General features: G+C 39.5%; 1 protein-coding gene and 1 long non-coding RNA gene across 5 annotated transcripts in view; one reads left to right on the forward strand and one right to left on the reverse strand.

Annotated features, from left to right (window-relative positions):
- Positions 1-853: 853 nt before the first annotated feature.
- Positions 854-7,172, forward strand: LOC132656831 (uncharacterized). The gene is made up of 2 exons (XR_009594583.1): positions 854-1,076; positions 6,158-7,172. It is a non-coding gene; the product is annotated as an uncharacterized LOC132656831 (long non-coding RNA).
- Positions 1,357-16,986, reverse strand: part of Rspry1 (ring finger and SPRY domain containing 1) — a 55,590-nt gene continuing 39,960 nt past the window's right edge. For all 4 annotated transcript variants that reach the window (XM_021654977.2, XM_021654976.2, XM_060392193.1 and 1 more), the window contains 5 exons: positions 14,023-14,134; positions 10,054-10,156; positions 9,560-9,712; positions 6,355-6,459; positions 1,357-2,956 (listed from right to left, as the gene is read on the reverse strand). In XM_021654977.2, coding sequence (XP_021510652.1) covers positions 2,860-2,956; positions 6,355-6,459; positions 9,560-9,712; positions 10,054-10,156; positions 14,023-14,134 — 570 coding nt within the window. In that variant the 3' untranslated portion in view covers positions 1,357-2,859. The remainder of the gene's footprint in view (positions 2,957-6,354; positions 6,460-9,559; positions 9,713-10,053; positions 10,157-14,022; positions 14,135-16,986) is intronic.

Here is a 16,986-nt window from a genome sequence, read left to right on the forward strand (position 1 = left end):
GTACATTGCCTTTTAAAGTAGCTTCAAGATAAATTTGTTTCCACACTGGATGGCTTAATCAATTCACTACTGAAGCTGTTAAAACAGCTTATAGTCTCAAAGCTAAAAGCTGGAAAAGCAGGCCACCTTAGGAACAAAGTTCAAGGGTAGATTTCTAGAAATCTTGCAGGTTTCTGAAGTCTTTGTCTCCTGTTAAATTTTCTGCTTCCCTAGCTCTACCCGACCTATTCTTCCATTCCATTCTCCAAATAGAGGACAGAGCTGTCCTGAGGATACCATCCAGGCAACACTAAACTTAACAAACATAGCATTCTTTTTTAAAATTCTATTTAGGAAGAAATACAAACTCCTTAGCTGGGCTTCATGAGCATGCCCTGATCTCCAGCAGCAGAGAATATTACTTTCTCACCATGTCCATCTTCCCTGAACCAGCTTTCCTTAGTGAGGACCTCTGCCCACAGTTCTATGCCCGCCTAGATTATCAGTCCTAGAGCCTGTCTTCAGTCCCTCTGCCTGGCTACATACTTATGTGTCCCTTAGTTTTCTTCTGACAACGTCCCCTACCTATGTTAGCCAGTATCTGAAGTAGTTCTGCCTCATTCTCCCCGTAACTATATGCTTTTGTCCTTGACAGCAATTTCTTTTTCTTCATGGCACTTAACACATTACCATAGTACACAGAAATTACAGTCTCTTCCTGCTGCTACTCTATAAGCAGACAGATATTTGACATGCTACACAGGCAAGTGCTGTCCAGTGGAGATCTGCTTGATGGATATGTAATTAAACGAGATCTCACTATGTAGTCCTGGCTGGCTTAGAGCTCTGAGAACGGCTTGCCTCTGCTTCTCCGGTGCTCAGACTAAAGGCATGCACTATGCATGGTGAAACTTAATTCATTTTCTTTTCCTTTCAGGTGCCAGGGATGAAACACAGGGCCTTAAGCATACCAGGCATTACTCTACCACCGAGCTAAAGATCCAGTGCTCTACAACCCTACTGTTCTGGAACTCACTATGTAGTTACAAATTCATGTAAATCTTCCAGTCTCAGCCTTCTGGGTCCTGGTATTACAGGTCCGACTTTTTTTTCCTTAGTTTTTTTGTTGTTTATTTATTTATTTATTTATTTATTTATTTTTCGAGACAGAGTTTCTCTGTGTAGCCTTGGCTGTCCTGGACTCACATTGTAGACCAGGCTGGCCTCAAACTCACAGAGATCTGCCTGCTTCTGCCTCTCCAAGCACTGGGATTATAGGCATAGGCCACCACACCTGGCTTCCTTAGTTCTAATACTTGATTCCTACCATGAGGAGTAGGAGCTTTAGAGGAAGACACCAATGAGAGCTGTGAAATCTTAGAGTAAAAAAATGCAACAGATCTTTTATTCTTCAATGCAAATTACTGCATTCACCACAAGCTGAAGAAGAGGAACACATAACTATATCTGTATATATACTTATATATATATTTGGATTTATGGAAGACTAGAGAGACATGGAGAAACTCCAGCACCCAACAAGTACAGCCAGGAAGGAAATCACCTCTATAAGTAGGACAGGGTTAATGAACCACAAACAAGACAGAGGAGAAGGAAAAAGAATGTGCAGTGAGTTTAAGACACTCTAAAACTCAGAAGACATCTACTGTTCAAGTATAAACTCAGTAAGGACTTGGCATAAAATTGAAAGGCAGTTGCTGAGGTACACCATTATGAAATAAGTCTTAAAAATTTACAATTCTACCTTCCAATTTTCTGGGAGAAAAAGTGAACTCTTGAAGGCCTTCACCAGAGACCCTGAGAGGGATATAAAACACTTTTGATGAAGACAGAGTCAACAATTCATGATTGAACTTGCTATTCAAAAACATGTATTTATTTAAAATAACAGGATATATGTTCTCAGACTGTCTTCTAGAGACTATTAATTCAAGAGTTTCAAAGTATATTACTTCCAAAAACAATACTGATTAAAAATTTTTAAAAAATAAAAAACAAAAAAACCTGATTTGATGGTACCTCAAAGATACACTACCAGTTTTCTCCAGTCTAACATTGCAATTGGTTTAAAGTTCCTCCTGTATTGGTAAAACATTTTTCCTCACAAAATGTGGGTACTGAAACTGGATAGAAACACCATGAATGTGAAAATACCACCAATTTTCTGTAGTTAAAAAAACTAGAATGTTCTTTGGAATCACTGAAATATAAAAAAAAAATTGGGTTTTTTTTGTTTTGTTTTTTTGCTGTTATTGTTTTTTTTGTTTTTTTTTTTGTTGTTGTTTTTCCTACAGCCTGTGCACCTTTCAGGATCTTCATGTTGCTTGTAGTAATGGCCTGTGTGATCTGTGTGACGCTACGTTTACAGTCAAGTCTTGCAGTGCGGTATCCATGCTTAACACACCGGGGCTCTCTGACCAGCGATACTTAACCCAGGCGCGCTGTCAATTACTTCTCCAAAATGATTTCACCTCAAAATAAAAACTGTAGACTAAGACACAAAACAGCTTGTGTTAAACAATCAAATGAACCCAACATGAAGAATTGTGGAGTGGTTTCAGAGTTCAGGAGACCCTTTGTCACCTGTTGTCTTTCATGGAAGTACCATAGGCCCACCTGATGACATTCAGCCTTCCTCGGCCTCAAAAGGAGTTCAGGGCTGGCAAGTTGAGTTAGGCTAAGAGAATCTGTTTTTGACAAACTACCAATTTTAGCATAAAATCTGGCCATGGCTATAAGTTTCAATGTGCGTACAACTGGTTAGAGATGTTTGCATGAGTTTTTTTTTTTTTTTTCCTTTTCTTTTCAACATTGGTTGGAACTGAGTAGAAATAGGTCCATGATATTTCCTCACATGTGTCATGAAATATGGGAAATCTGTCTGATTCTAGACACTATTTCTTTACGACACAATGGGCAGGTCTCCAGTTGCAAGGCACAATCCATGCACAGGTCGCTGAGGAAAAAGATATAAATGCCAGTTAAATGATTTAAAGGTCAAACTCTACCTGCCAGCTAAATCCAAAATGTTAACAAGTCTATTGGGGAAAGTGTAATATTACCCTTTGAAAAATAACAAACAAACAAACAAAAAAAATTAAAACTCCCTCCTATTTTTATTTTTTATCTTCAATCTTCTTACTCCGTGAGCTAAAGAAAAAGTTCATTTTTCAATAAAATCTTATACCATAGATGTGACACAATGCCTTTATAATAGATTTCCAGTATTATAAAATGTTATAAGTATTTTGCCTATGCATATATACCATGTGCAGTGCCTGAAGAGGCCAGAAGAGGGCACTAGATCTCCAGGAACTAATTATATATGGTTGTGAGCCTCATGTGGGTGCTGGAAATTGAACCTGGATCCTCTGGAAGAGCAGCCAGTGCTCTTAACTGCTTAGTCTCCTCTCCAGACCTCCTAGGTTTAGAGAAACCTAGGATGACATACTCCTTGGCATGCACTCTTCTATTGGTTGGTATTTATGCACATAGCAAGAAGAGATGCTGACTTTTGTTTATATTGTAAATCAAAGCAGTGGCAACAAGCATCTTTGTCTTGTATCCATGTTTCCAGCATGTCACCATTAAAAAATTGTTAGTTACTGAGTCACACCTACAATCCCAGCACTTGAGAGGATGAGACACAGCAGCCTGTGCCCTATAGCAAGACCTCCTCTCAAAAACCAAACCAAATCAACCAACCAACCAACCAACCAATCGAAAAAAAACCAAAAAGAACAAATGAAAATCAGATACATCTCAGTGGTATAGTACTTGCCTAGCATGTGTGAGGGTCTGGGTTCTATTCTTATACTTCCCAAAGATAACATAAAAAGATATACATATATTTCAAAATATCATTAAGAAAAATTTTGTCTATTTTTATTTATTTATTTATTTATTTATTTATTTATTTATTTTAAGACAAGATTTCTGTGTATAGATCAGGCTGCCCTTGAACTCAAGAGATCCACCTGCAAAGTCTGCCTCCCAAGTGCTGGGTTTAAAGGCATGTGCCACCACCACCTAGCTTCTTATTTTATTTATCAATATTTTTATTTTATATATTATTTATTATTTTATTTTATATGTGTGAGTGTTTTGCCTGTATGTCTGTATTTCTGTACACCACCTGCATGCCTTGTGTCCTCAGTGGTCAGAAAGCATGGGATTTCCTGGAACTACAGTTACAGATGGGTGTAAGCCACCAGGTCGGTGCTGAGAACCAAACCCAAGTCCTCTGCAAGAGCAGAAAGTGCTCTTAACCACTAGGCTATCTCCAGCCCCCAGTTACTAATGTTTTATTTAGATTTATAATCATAAATGTAAAAAGTGGTTTTATAGCCAGATGTAGTGGCTTCTGTCTTTAATCCCAGGATCTGTGAGCCAGAAGCTGGTGGATCTCTGTGAGTACAAGACCAGCCTGGTCTACAGAGCAAGTTCCTGACCTGGCAAGCTCCCAGCCGGGCCTACAGGGTGAGACACCCCTCCCTTCCCATGTCAACAAAAATCCCAAGTGAAACAAAAAGTAGTCTTAGCATTTTGGTGTTTCCTTTTCTGCTTTTAGTGTTTACCATGCAGATTTTGTAAAAATAGTGCTGTGGGTTTATTTTGCCTGTGATCTAGAGAAGTTTAGATAGATTTGAACTATTTTCCCCTAGAAAATGTTAAAAAATTCACCAGTGAAACTATCTGGGGTTTAGTGCCTTCCAGAAGGAAGGCAAAGGCAGATCATAACTACTACATTTGTTATGGTAAGAGGAGTGATTCCATTTCAGGCTCTTCTAGGGGTCAGGTCTTGTCACTCATTTTATTCTGATTTCCTTTCTTCACTGCCACCCTTAAAAACTCTAGGCTATAAGAATATTTAGTTTATCTACTTTACACTCCTAACCACTGAAAAGGTGCAGGTTTTATACCATCTAATTGAATTGAGATACTCTTGTAATTCTTTGGATTCCCTTTCCAACTCTGTTTTGGATGTTATAGAAACTTTGACCACATAGTCAGGATACTTTGCTCCAAGTCTTTACACACTAAGCCCTCATCAATTAGTCCTTAGTAATTCTGTTTAAAGCCATAGGAAGGACCAAAAGACTCAAAGATGAAGATCAGATTCTACTATTAGAAAACAATGATGGAAAATGTCAATGAAGACCTTTAAATTCTGTATCAGTTTGTAAGCCCCTGATAACTAAATCCTGCAAAGGTGAGAAGTTAATCTGAGAAGTTCTGGGCTATAGAAGAGAAACTGCCGTAAGTGTGAAAGGAAACCTACTGCATGTATTTCTAACAGCCTATTCAGAAGACCCTGGGACAAGGATCCAGGCTGAATCACTCCTGTGATGACAAACTGTGGTCCCTCATTCTAGGGTCTAAGATTCCTGGACAATAATGTGATTAAGGTTTTGTCAAAAACCACAGAAACACAAAGTGTTGGGAAGTTATAGATACAAGCAGCCTGTATTGTCAGTATGGGTTGCTCACAGCTCAGCATGTGGGAAAGGCCATGGCTGCCACACTGCTCACTCTCCTTTCTAATATGAGTCGGGATGGCTTTCTCAGAAAAGAGCAGGTTATCTGCGGCTCTGGTGATGCTTATTCACTGACCTACAGGATCCAGATGTCCGCTACGCTCTTTTCACAGAACTAAAATTTGCTGAGAATTTCAAGAAGCTCACAAACAGCACAAGCCTTTCACTTTTTTTGTTTTGTTTTGCTTTTATTTTTGTTTTTTGAGACAGAGTTTCTCTGTGTAGCTGTCCTCAACTCACTTTGTGGATTAGGCTGGCCTTGAAATCACAGAGATTCGCCTGCCTTTGCCTCCCTGAGTGCTAGGATTACAGGCATGAATGACCATGCCCAGCTGCCTTTCATATTTTGTAAAGCTAAAATTATATAAAAAGTAGAAACCAGGTGTGGTGACACACACCTTTAATCCCAGCACTCAGGAGGAAGAGGCAGGTGGCTCTCTGTGAGTTTGAGGCCAGTCTCATGTACAGATCAAGTTCCAGGACAACCAGGGCTACAAAAGAAACCCTATCTCCAACTATACCACCCCCAAATCTATTTGTGTGTATGTGTTTATCTGAGTAAACAAAAAGCGAAACTCAAAAACTAGGCTTTCCATATCAAATAGTTTGTTCTATTCCAGGTACTCTCTGGAAGGCGGCAGATACTTCTTGTCAACTTCCTTCCTCATTCGGCCACTATAGTCCTACCTAATCATCTAACAGCCCTGATGAACAGCTACAGACCTGCTAATACCCCAGAAGTAATTTAAGAACAGAATGAAATGTTGCTGAATGTGACGTGTGGAAGATGATCCAACAAGCAGAGCCTCTCTCTCACCTGTGTCCACATGGCTTCAGCTGTGTGTCTGCTACCTCATCACAACAGAGTGAACAGCAGTTCTCTCGAATACTGACTTGCTTCAGCAGAGCAAGGCGCCTGTGCCTGAGCAGACAAAACAATGTGAAATTCATTTCGTCAACAAGGAGTCAGCAGAGGGGCACATAAAATGCTCTCAAAAAGCCCTACACGGCTAAAATACACTTTGTTGCAATCTTTGTTTAGTAAGGTTTTCATATATTTCAGCCTCAGCAGAGTGAAGAAGGCTTGGCTGTCATTTCATAAACAACAAAAGGTTCAAATTCAAATCCTTTGGTTTTCAGTCCAGTGTTGTTCTACCAGCAAATTTCAACCATTTAAGTCACATATATTGAGAATTTGGTGAAATGTACAAGCCTTTCTCAGGGAAAATACACACAGTTTTTACACAAGGTCAAGGGGTTTATGACATATAGACTCTCTACAAGTTTAGACACCTTAGGTTTGAACCCTTCCATTCCAAATGGACAGAGAAGCAGACATGCATAACTGTTCTGAAGTTCACTTATAGGCTTGTTATGTGTCTGGCACTGCCCCAAGCCCTGGTAATTCAGCAGTGAACAGGAGACCAAATAGGTGTCCTTAGCTAGGCATGGTGGCATACAGGTAGAATCAGCATTTAGAAGCTAGGAGGCTAGGATAGGGAGATCTCCACGAGTCTTGGGCCAGCCTGGGCTCTAGAGGTAACAGAGTGGGTAAAAAATAAAAGGCAATCTACAAACAGAAAAAAACCAAAAAACCAAAAAAAAAAAAAAAAAACAAAACAAAAAACAGAAAAAGAGTAGTATCTGGTTTTGTAGAGGTTATGGTCTAGTGTGTTGATGTAGGAGACAGAACTAAAAATGATAACGTTAAATGCTGAGGACTGCCATGATGGACCCTAACCTGGGAAAGAGGGAAAGGAGTGCTCCCATATGTGAGGTGCAAGGGTTAGATTGACAGCAGTCAAGGAGGACCTTACTAAGCAAACTTTAGTAGACATGTGAAGGCATGGAGAAGTGAGCGTTGCTGTCAGGAGAGATCATTCTAGGCAGCAGCAATAGAGAAACTGGGATGGAAATGGGTTATTAACAGATAGATGAGGGAAGACCACAGAAGAAGCAGACCATGTGGCTGACTACTGTAGCTAAGGATGTATATGCTTCACTGTACGATTCTTTTACATTTTTGCTGTATATTTGAATTTAGCATAATAAAGAGTTTAAGACAAAACAGTGAAGAGAATAACTAGAGAATAAACATAATATAAACAACAAAATTCCAAGTAGTAGTTGCAATCCTTCTGCTTCAGCTTCTGTAGTAGCTCAGATTATATAGGCTGCAACAAAAAGCCTGTGTCAAAAACTCTTTGTGTATTTGTCAGAGAGAAAACAGGTCTAGATTCCGATTGAAACTGACATAGGTTGTAATCTGTTGTTCTTGAAGACAGGACACACACTGAGTGTTAAATGAATATTAAGTTACCACACTGATATATATAAGCTGGTCATAAAAGATGACTTCTCACCCCCATTCCAGGAAGCTTAACCCTGAAGAAGCAAGGGAACTCATAGATGGATCATTTGTGCCCTTCAGGTGATTGATGAGCCTCATGCCAGGAAAAGCATGCTGGATAAACAAAGGACTGAGGTGTGGCAGATAAAAGGGAGGTGTCACCTCAGACTTAATACCAAGAGCAACTCAAGCACCAGGACAAGCTGCATAGAAGCTCTGAGGAACACACCTCAGATGCCTGAACACATGTAAATGGCCTCTTAGATCATTGCCAAGGCTCTGCTGCTCTTCCTGTAACATGTTCTAGTTCATCTGAAACTGCCGACTCACTGAGACAGCGTGTAAGGTAAAGTAAGAGGGCTGCTTATAGACCTGCGTTTCGCTTCAAATCGTAAGCCAGGATTTCACTGCATTATACTTACATTTATGAGTATTACATATGATTCAACACAAGCTGTGCCCTGGCCAGTATGTTGTTCTCAACTGCTGAGGGACTACTTTATTGGTATAACACTAGGAATAAAAATCCCCTGCCTCACAGTGGCCCAGGAAGGCTGCCCTGTTAAAAAAGTGATGAACTTTGGCTCATGATGTGTACCAGGCTTCAACATGCAGTAATCACCAGCGAGCACCTGGAGTCTTTCCCTAGCTGAAGGAACAGACTATGTTCAGCTTATGAGGAAGACAAGCAGGTAATCACTCAGTCAGTTTCTGTCAAATAAGGGTGATAAAATTTTACCCGAGATGCTTCCTTGTGTTAATGGCTGTAGAACAGTGGTAGCAAGTTTGCTATGCATTTTAAACACAAAAGAAGTTGGTGTTAATAAATCAGGGCTGCTAATGATTTACTCATCACTAAGGATTTTTATACAGATATTCCAATGAAGTTGGTTTGCATTTTTGTTTGTTTGTTTGTGTGTGTGTGTGTGTGTGTGTGTGTGTGTGAATGTATTATAGTTTTTCTGATTTTTACTTTATTTTATTTTTTTGGGTTTTTTGAGACAAGTTCTTAGACCAAGCTGGCCTCAGGTAGAGATCCTCCTACCACTGCCTTCCTAGTACTGGAATTTAAAGTTGGCACCACCACAGCAGCCCTTTTCAATATTATCTAACTCATAAAAAGAATGTGGGCATATTCCTTCTTCTCTGGGTCCTATAACACTTTAAAGCAGTAGTTCTCAAGCTTAATACGGGACCCTTTAACACAGTTCTTCATGTTGCGGTGACCCCCCAACCACAAAATTACTTTTGTTGATACTTCATAACTGTAATTTTGCTACTGTTATTAATTAAAATGTGATATCTGTGTTTTCCAATGGTCTTAGGTGATCCCTGTGAAAGGGTTGTTTGACCCTCAGATTGAGAACCACTGCTTTAAATAATAATGACGCTATATCACTCATAATTTGATAGAGAGATCTTATGAAACTACCTGCTTTTGCTAGACAATGCTTTTAATTTTTGTTTTCAAATAATTTTACACTATCATTGGTTTGTATGTATCTTTCTGGGATCTGTTTTACTAATTTGTATTTCCCAGAAGTCAACCTTTTCAGTGAGATTACTTGTTCAAAATTATTTGTGCAATGCTGGAAAAAAATCTCCCATAAGTTTTTGTAATTTTCTATGAGATGCACATGACAACCTGGAGAGAGTCCCAGCAGACTCTTACCTTGGCAAGATAATCTTTTCTTCAGCTGTTAGGAAGGCGTAATCATTAAAAGTGCTGAATTTCATAGATGGTGGGTATTTGAATGGTTTTGCTCCAAAATTGAACTCACATTGTTGATATGACATGAAACTAGCTGCAGCAAAAAATCCTGATCTACAAACGAAAATGAGCACAGAGGTCAACAGAATTTATAAAAACCAAGTTCACATGCAGTCATTTTGGGAAAGTCAAAGTGAGCTAGTCACTGTGGTAGAAAGGAAGGGAGACAGGTTCTCTTTATTAACCTAGACAGGTCTGTGAGCCAAGGAAGACCACACATTTATCTCTCTGTGTATCAATGTCTCTTGGACATTGAGGTCAGATCAAATGGGGAGCTCTGATTAATTGAAATAAACCAATTTCTCTAACTGCTTAGATAAACAAACAGGTTTTTATCCTTGAGAAAAATACATTCTATTAATCTCCTCAGCCTTTGGCTGTGAGGGGCTACTCACACGGCGGATGAAAAGACTTGCTTCTCAGGAGGCAGCTGGTTGCCATTCAAAAAGAAGATCATTTGCTTTTCATTCAGGTCTAACAGAAACCCTACTGTGTCTCCTGGAAGATAAACCAAACACTGTTAGGCTTGTGCTACTCAGAACCTGGAAGGGCCTCAATGCCCTGTACTAAGTTTGTGTCTTGAGCTACATACTCAACACACTTTTCTTTGTTTCTTGTGCAGCTTATCTGGTATTTCCATAGCAGTATTTTCATGTATCATTAAAGGAATAAAAGCTTTCATTTAAACTATGACAAGCCATCAATTGTATAAGATGCATACCAATTTCAAGATGCTAAAATGTGAAAAAAAATGTACATGCTGGGTAAGATAAAATTATGTGCTGGTTTACTTCTCTGCAAGATTTAAACTCCCTAGAAAATAACTACCCAAATTTTTTTGTTTTAAAGCACACATTCTCACTTTTAAAAGCACACATTCTCATTTTTTATTTTTCTGTTCTAGTTTATAATGAAATACTAAAAAGCATTAAAAGTTACTTTGTTTTTGGATTTTCTGACACAGGTCTTTGTATGTAGTCCTAGCTGGCCTCCAGTTGGCAATATAGCCACGTATGGCCTCAAACATGAAATTCTGTGGCTGCAGCCTCCTGAATGTTGAGATTATACGTGCATCCCACCATACAAGCCTATCATGTTTTGTTGTTGGTCTAGATTTTTTTTTTTTTTTGAGACAATGTCTCTAGCTCAGAATGGCCTTAAACTTATGTAGCTGAGGATAACCTTGCATTTTTAATCTTTCTGTCTCTACTTCATGAGTCCTGGGGTTAGCAGACATACCACTATACCCAGATTATTCAGTGCTATCGACTGAGCCTAGCACCTCATATGGGGCACACAAGCACTCTACACCTGAGTCACAACTCCAACACTAGGTGTTATTTTTTTATAACTTAGAAACCTGTTCAGGAGATGAAGCACAACACAGGGAAATATGCACATACCAATCTACGTGCTTAAAAAGAATCTCTAGGGCTGGAGAGATGGCTCAGCAGTTAAGAAGCTAAAGCACTGGCTACCTTTCCAGAGGACTAGAGTTGGAATCCCAGCACTCACATGGTAGTTCACAACCATCTGCAACTCCAGTTCCCTTCTGGCATATGTGGACACTGGGTATACATGTGGTGCACATACATGTATGAACAACACCCACACACATTTATATATTCTCTATGTATTTATTTACACACACATGATATACACATATGTGTGTATGCATGTCCTAGTTGGTTTATTTTCTGTTGACTTGATAAAAACTAGAAATTATTTGGGAAGAGGAACCTCAAGAGAGAAAACAGCCACCATCAGACTGGCCTGTGGGCAAGTTTGTAGGGCTTTTTTTTTTTTTTTTTAAATGCAGGAGGGCTTAAGTCCATTGTGAGTATAAACGAAAGTAAATTGAGCAAGCCACTAAGCAGCATTCCTCCATGGTTTCTGCTTTAGTTCTTGCCTCCAGGTTCCTCAGTAATGGACTGTTAACTAGAAATAGAAGATGAAATAACTCTTTTCCCCCTAAGTTGATTTTCTTTGATAACTCTTTCACCCCTAAGTCATGGTGTTCTATCACAGCAATAGTAACCCTGATTGAAATCTGTGTGTGTGTGTGTGTGTGTGTGTGTGTGTGTGTGTTGGGGGAGGGGATAAAATGAAAACTGCTTTGTACTTTTCTGTTTTTCAAATTTTAAAATAAATGTATTCAGAAATATTTTCTTAAATTCTGATTAAAAAAAAAAGGCAGCTTCTAAGAAGGCAGGAATAGTAGCACACACCTTTAATCCCAACATTTGGGAAGCAGAAGCAGGAGGGCTACTCCAGGTTCAAGGCCAGCCTAATCTGTAGAGTGAGCACTAGACCAGGCAGGACTAAATAGTAATACTATAACCTGAAAAAAACGTTTTGAAGACAAATGCCTCTATGACATATATAAGCTATATATTCCTTCAAAAATTTAGGTGCCCAGGCTTGGGCTTGGTGGCACACACCTTAAATCTCAGCTCTCAGGAGGCAGAGGCGGGTAGATCTCTGTGAGTTACAGGACATCATGGTCTACACTGGGAGTTCTAGGATAGCCAGGACTATGGAGAGAGACTGTCTCAAAAACCAACAACCAAACCTAAATAAAACAAAACAAAAAACCTGGGTGCCTTGTTGGTTTCTCAGATTCATTCCCTTTTTCACACTATCAAGTTAGTCCTCTGTGAGTGATCAAGCCCCTGCTTTCTTGGCATGCCTGATACTTCAGTTTATAATGTTGATTAGTATAGGAAATGAAGGAGGAACATGGACAAAGGGCTGGACTGTTCTTTATCTAGCTCCAATCCTGACAATAAAGAGGTTTCATTCTTTACCTACTTCTGTTCCATATGACCCTACTGAAAATATCCTCATTTTAGTGTCACAACAATTCTAGTGTTTTTAACATATCCATAGTCCCTTCATTCAAAACACAGACACAGAGAATAAACTAGACTTCACAAAGTATATGTCTGTGTGTGTGTGTGTGTGTGCATGTTACTTGACATCTAACACAGGGTTCTCATGATTAGTAGGCAATTGCTCTACATTGAGTTACAAAAAGCCCTATCTTAACTGTAAGAGTGGGTGGGAATAGTGATTCACACCTGCACTCTACCACGGTACAGAGTGACTTCTAGGGCTGCCTGCACGACAGAGTGAAATTCTATGTGAAAAAGTACTAACTATAGGAGGATTTTTGTTGTTGTTTTTGTTTTGCAGTAATACTTATATATATATTTTTTTCTAATTTTTATTATTCTTAGAAATATTTTTATAATTTCTTATGTGTATGTATATGCATTTGTGTGAATGTCTACCACACGAGTACAAGTGCCATTAGAAGCTAGAAGAGGAAGTCAGATACCTCAGAACTGGAGTTACTGGCAGTTGTGACGCTTCTGATCTGGGTGCTGGGAACTGAACTCAGCTTCTCTGGAACAGCAACTGAACCACTACTTATTCTTCCATTTTGTTCATTCATTCATCCATCTATCTATCTATCTATCTATCTATCTATCTATCTATCTATCTATATCTATCTATCTATCTACAGCATCTCACTATGTAGCTCTGGCTTGCTTGGAACTAGCTAAATAGACAAGGCTGGCTTTGCCTCTGCCTCTTGAGTGCCAAGATTATGAAAAGATTTAGTTTTATTGATTTAAATTATACTCTGGCATAATTCAATGGCAATGGCTGCCGCAGACTCATAGGGAGTAAGCAGCCTTACTGGTATAGCCTTGTTGGAGGAAATATGTCACTGGGGGTGGACTTTGAAGTTTCAGAAGCTCAAGCCAGGCCCAGTATCACTCTCTTCCTGATGCATGCTGATCCAGAGGTAGAACTCTCAGCTCCTTCTTTAGTACCATGTCTGCCTGTGTGCCACCATGCTTCTCACTATGATGATAATGTACTAAATCTCTGAAACTTTAAGCCAGCCCTAATGAAATGTTTTCCTTTATAAGATTTGCCATGGTTATAGTGTCTCTGTTCATAGCAAAAGAACACTTACTGAGACAGAAGCACATGAGTTTTATGTGCACATGAGTGCAGGTACCCACAGATGCTATAAGGTATTAGACTCTCTTGGAGCTCGAGTTACAGGCAATTGTGAGCCACCCAACATGGATGCTAAAAACTGACCTCAGGTTCTCTGGAAAAGCAACATGTGTTCCTAACCACCAAGTCATCTCTCCAGCCCCTACAGACTTAATATTCTGAAATGCTTTGCTTCAGAAGAGTTGCCAAAATAGTTAAGTTAAAAAACAGCATTCATAATCATGGCAGTGATGCCAAGTTTCCTATTAAGGTATTTTAAGCCTACCATAGTAAATGCCTTCTAAATAGCTAACCCAGGTGACAAGTTCAAGATAGAGAAGAATGAATACCTTCCTTCCAGCATGGGTGCACATGAGGCTTACTTCTTGCATTGTACCAAATCAATTGCCGGCAGCCATCATAGGCACAGGAATACTCATCGTCCCCAATGCCGTATCCTTCCTGGAGAGAGATAAGAACCAGAAGATTAACAAGACTCTACCTACTCTAACCCAGAAAGACCTAGTAGGTGGCTTTCTAAGCTTTTCTGGATGAAGGGAAAGCCAACGGTACTTGGAATGTATTAAAAAACTGGCACAGAAGCCTAGTTCCAAGTAAACAGATACTAGCTTTGCCAATAAAAATTTGTCAAGTGCTTCCTTTGTTGCAGGTACTTTTACACTTGTCAAAGTTCATTTAGTTCTTACTAGTACCACAAAGCTGGTGTCATCTGTTTCCTGGAAAAGGAAACAAACTCTTGAAGGCTAGTCAGCTTTCTTGTGGACTGGTTCTAAGAAAAGCAAATTTCAGTTGGGACTTAAACTTCCAAGATCTTTAGCCTCAACACTTCTCTGTGGCTAAGCAAATACCTTTCCTGAATGTGGTGGATTCAAAATGCCCACATCCTTAGCTGGCTGCAGTGGCACATGCCCGCAATCCCAGCACTCTGGGAGGCAGAAGCAGGTGGATCACTGTGAGTTCAAGACCAGCCTGGTTTACAAAGGGAGTCCAGAATAGCCAGGGCTACACAAAAAACTCTGTCTCTGAAAGTAAAAACAAAACTACAAAACCAAAAACAACAACAACAAAAACCCTACATCCTCAGATTTTATGAATGGACACTCAGCTTAAAACCATTTGAGAACAGTTCAATTTGAATATTATACAGGTTCTCAACAATTTCTTCTTTTATAACTTGCTACCTTTTGTTTTGTTTTGTTGTTTTTTGAGACAGAGTTTCTCTGTGTAGAACTGGCTGCCCTGGACTTGCTTTGTAGACCAGCCTGGCCTCAAATTCAGAGATCCACCTGTGTCTCTGCCTTCCAGAGCTGGGATTAAAGGCGTGCACCGCCATGTTCAGCTCACTTGCTATCTTTCAACTATTGCCCACAATTATTAATACACAAGGGTGAATGGGAGCTGAGCACATCTATAATCCCAGAACTTAAGAGGCAGAAGCAGGAGTAGGAGGGTTCAAGGCTACACAAGACATTGTCTCAACAAGTAAAAAGGGTGAGTGAGATTTTAACTTATTTTCAATGTTTGTCACGGATAGGGAGATGGCTCAGAAAGTAAGAACACTAGCTGCCAAGCTTGACAACTTGAGTTTGATCTTTGGGACCCAAATGGTGAGAGGAGATAGCTGACTCCCAAAAGCTGTCCTCCAACCTTCCCATGGATATCGTGGGACATGCATACTGCTCCCACCCAACAAAATAAATTATAACAAAAATATGTATTTTTAAAAGGTACTTGCTGCCAAGCCTGAACACCTGATTTCAACCCTGAAATCCCCTTGATGGAGAGTGGGAACCAGCTCCTGAAAGTTGTCCTCTGACCTCCGTAAGTGCCATGGTATGCATCTCCCCTCCAATATGTGTTTAAAAAAGCAAGTAAAAGCAATGAAAAATTGTTTGCCTTTACCTGTTTTTCATTCACTTATTTATTAATAAGATATTTGCTTAATTAATTTTATTTTTGTATATGTATGTATGTGTACTTGTAGAGGCCAGAAAAGGGCCTCAGATCCCCTGAATCTGGAGCTACAGTTGGTTATAAGCTGTCCAACATGCATACTAAGAAACAAACTCTGGTCCTTTAGAAGAGCAGCAACTATTCTTATCAACTGAGCCATCTCTCTAGCGCACATGAGAATAGTTTTTAAGGAAAGTAAAAAATTAAAAGTATGGAAGAAAAGTAGGAGGAGACAGAAGCAAGTCAAACACCTGCTATCTTAAAGGGAGTGAAAATTAATCTTAGTTCCTGATGGCTTGTTTGTTTTATGTGATAAACAGCGTAGCCAGGATATAGAGTGGAAAGAGTTTTGACAAATTCCTTAACTATAAAATATTAAATTCCAAGGTGACAACTCTGAATTAGAATTAGCCCTTGGTGTGCACTATGCATACCATTTAAAAAGTTAAGTAGCGGGCTGGAGAGATGGCTCAGAGGTTAAGAACACTGGTTGTTTTTCCAAAGGTCCTGAGTTTAATTCCCAGCAACCACATGGTGGATTACAACCATCTATAGTGAGATCTGGTGTCCTCTTCTGGTGTGTATAGCAGAACACTGTGTAAACAATAAATAAATCTTAAAAAAAAAAAAAAAAAGTAGCAGGGGTTCTAGGTTATCTCCATGCATGGTCCTTGGTTGGAGAATCAGTCTCAGAAAAGACCCTGTGCCCAGATATATTTGGTCCTTGTGGAGCTCCTATCCTCTCCAGGTCCCACTGTCTCCCGCTTCTTTCATATGATTCCCTGCACTCTGCCCAAGGTTTGGTTATGAGTCTCGGCATCTGCTTTGATACACTGCTAGGTAGAGTCTTTCAGAGGCCCTCTATGGTAGGCTCCTGTCCTGTTTCTTGTTTTCTCCTACTTCCAATGTCCATCCCATTTGTTTTTCTAAGTTAGGACTGATCATCTTACTCTGGAACCTCTTCTTGTTTAGCTTCTTTAGGTGTACAGATTTTAGTATGTTTGTCTTATCTTATAGGTCTAGTATCCACTTATAAGTGAGTATATACCGTGTGTGTCTTTCTGTTTCTGGGATACCTCCCTCAGGATGATCTTTTCTAGATCCCACCATTTGCCTGCAAATTTCATGATTTCCTTGTTTTTAATTGCTGCATAGTATTTCATTGTGTAAATGTACCACAGTTTCTGTATCCATTCATCTGTTGAGGGACAGCTGGGTTGTTTCCAGGTTCTGGCTATTACAAATAAAGCTGCTACAAACATGGTTGAACAAATGTCCTTGTGTACTTGAGCATATTTTGGATATATGCCTAGGAGTGGTATAGCTGCATCTTGAGGAAG

Source organism: Meriones unguiculatus, chromosome 10 (genome assembly GCF_030254825.1).
Source record: "Meriones unguiculatus strain TT.TT164.6M chromosome 10, Bangor_MerUng_6.1, whole genome shotgun sequence".
Taxonomy (NCBI): domain Eukaryota; kingdom Metazoa; phylum Chordata; class Mammalia; order Rodentia; family Muridae; genus Meriones; species Meriones unguiculatus.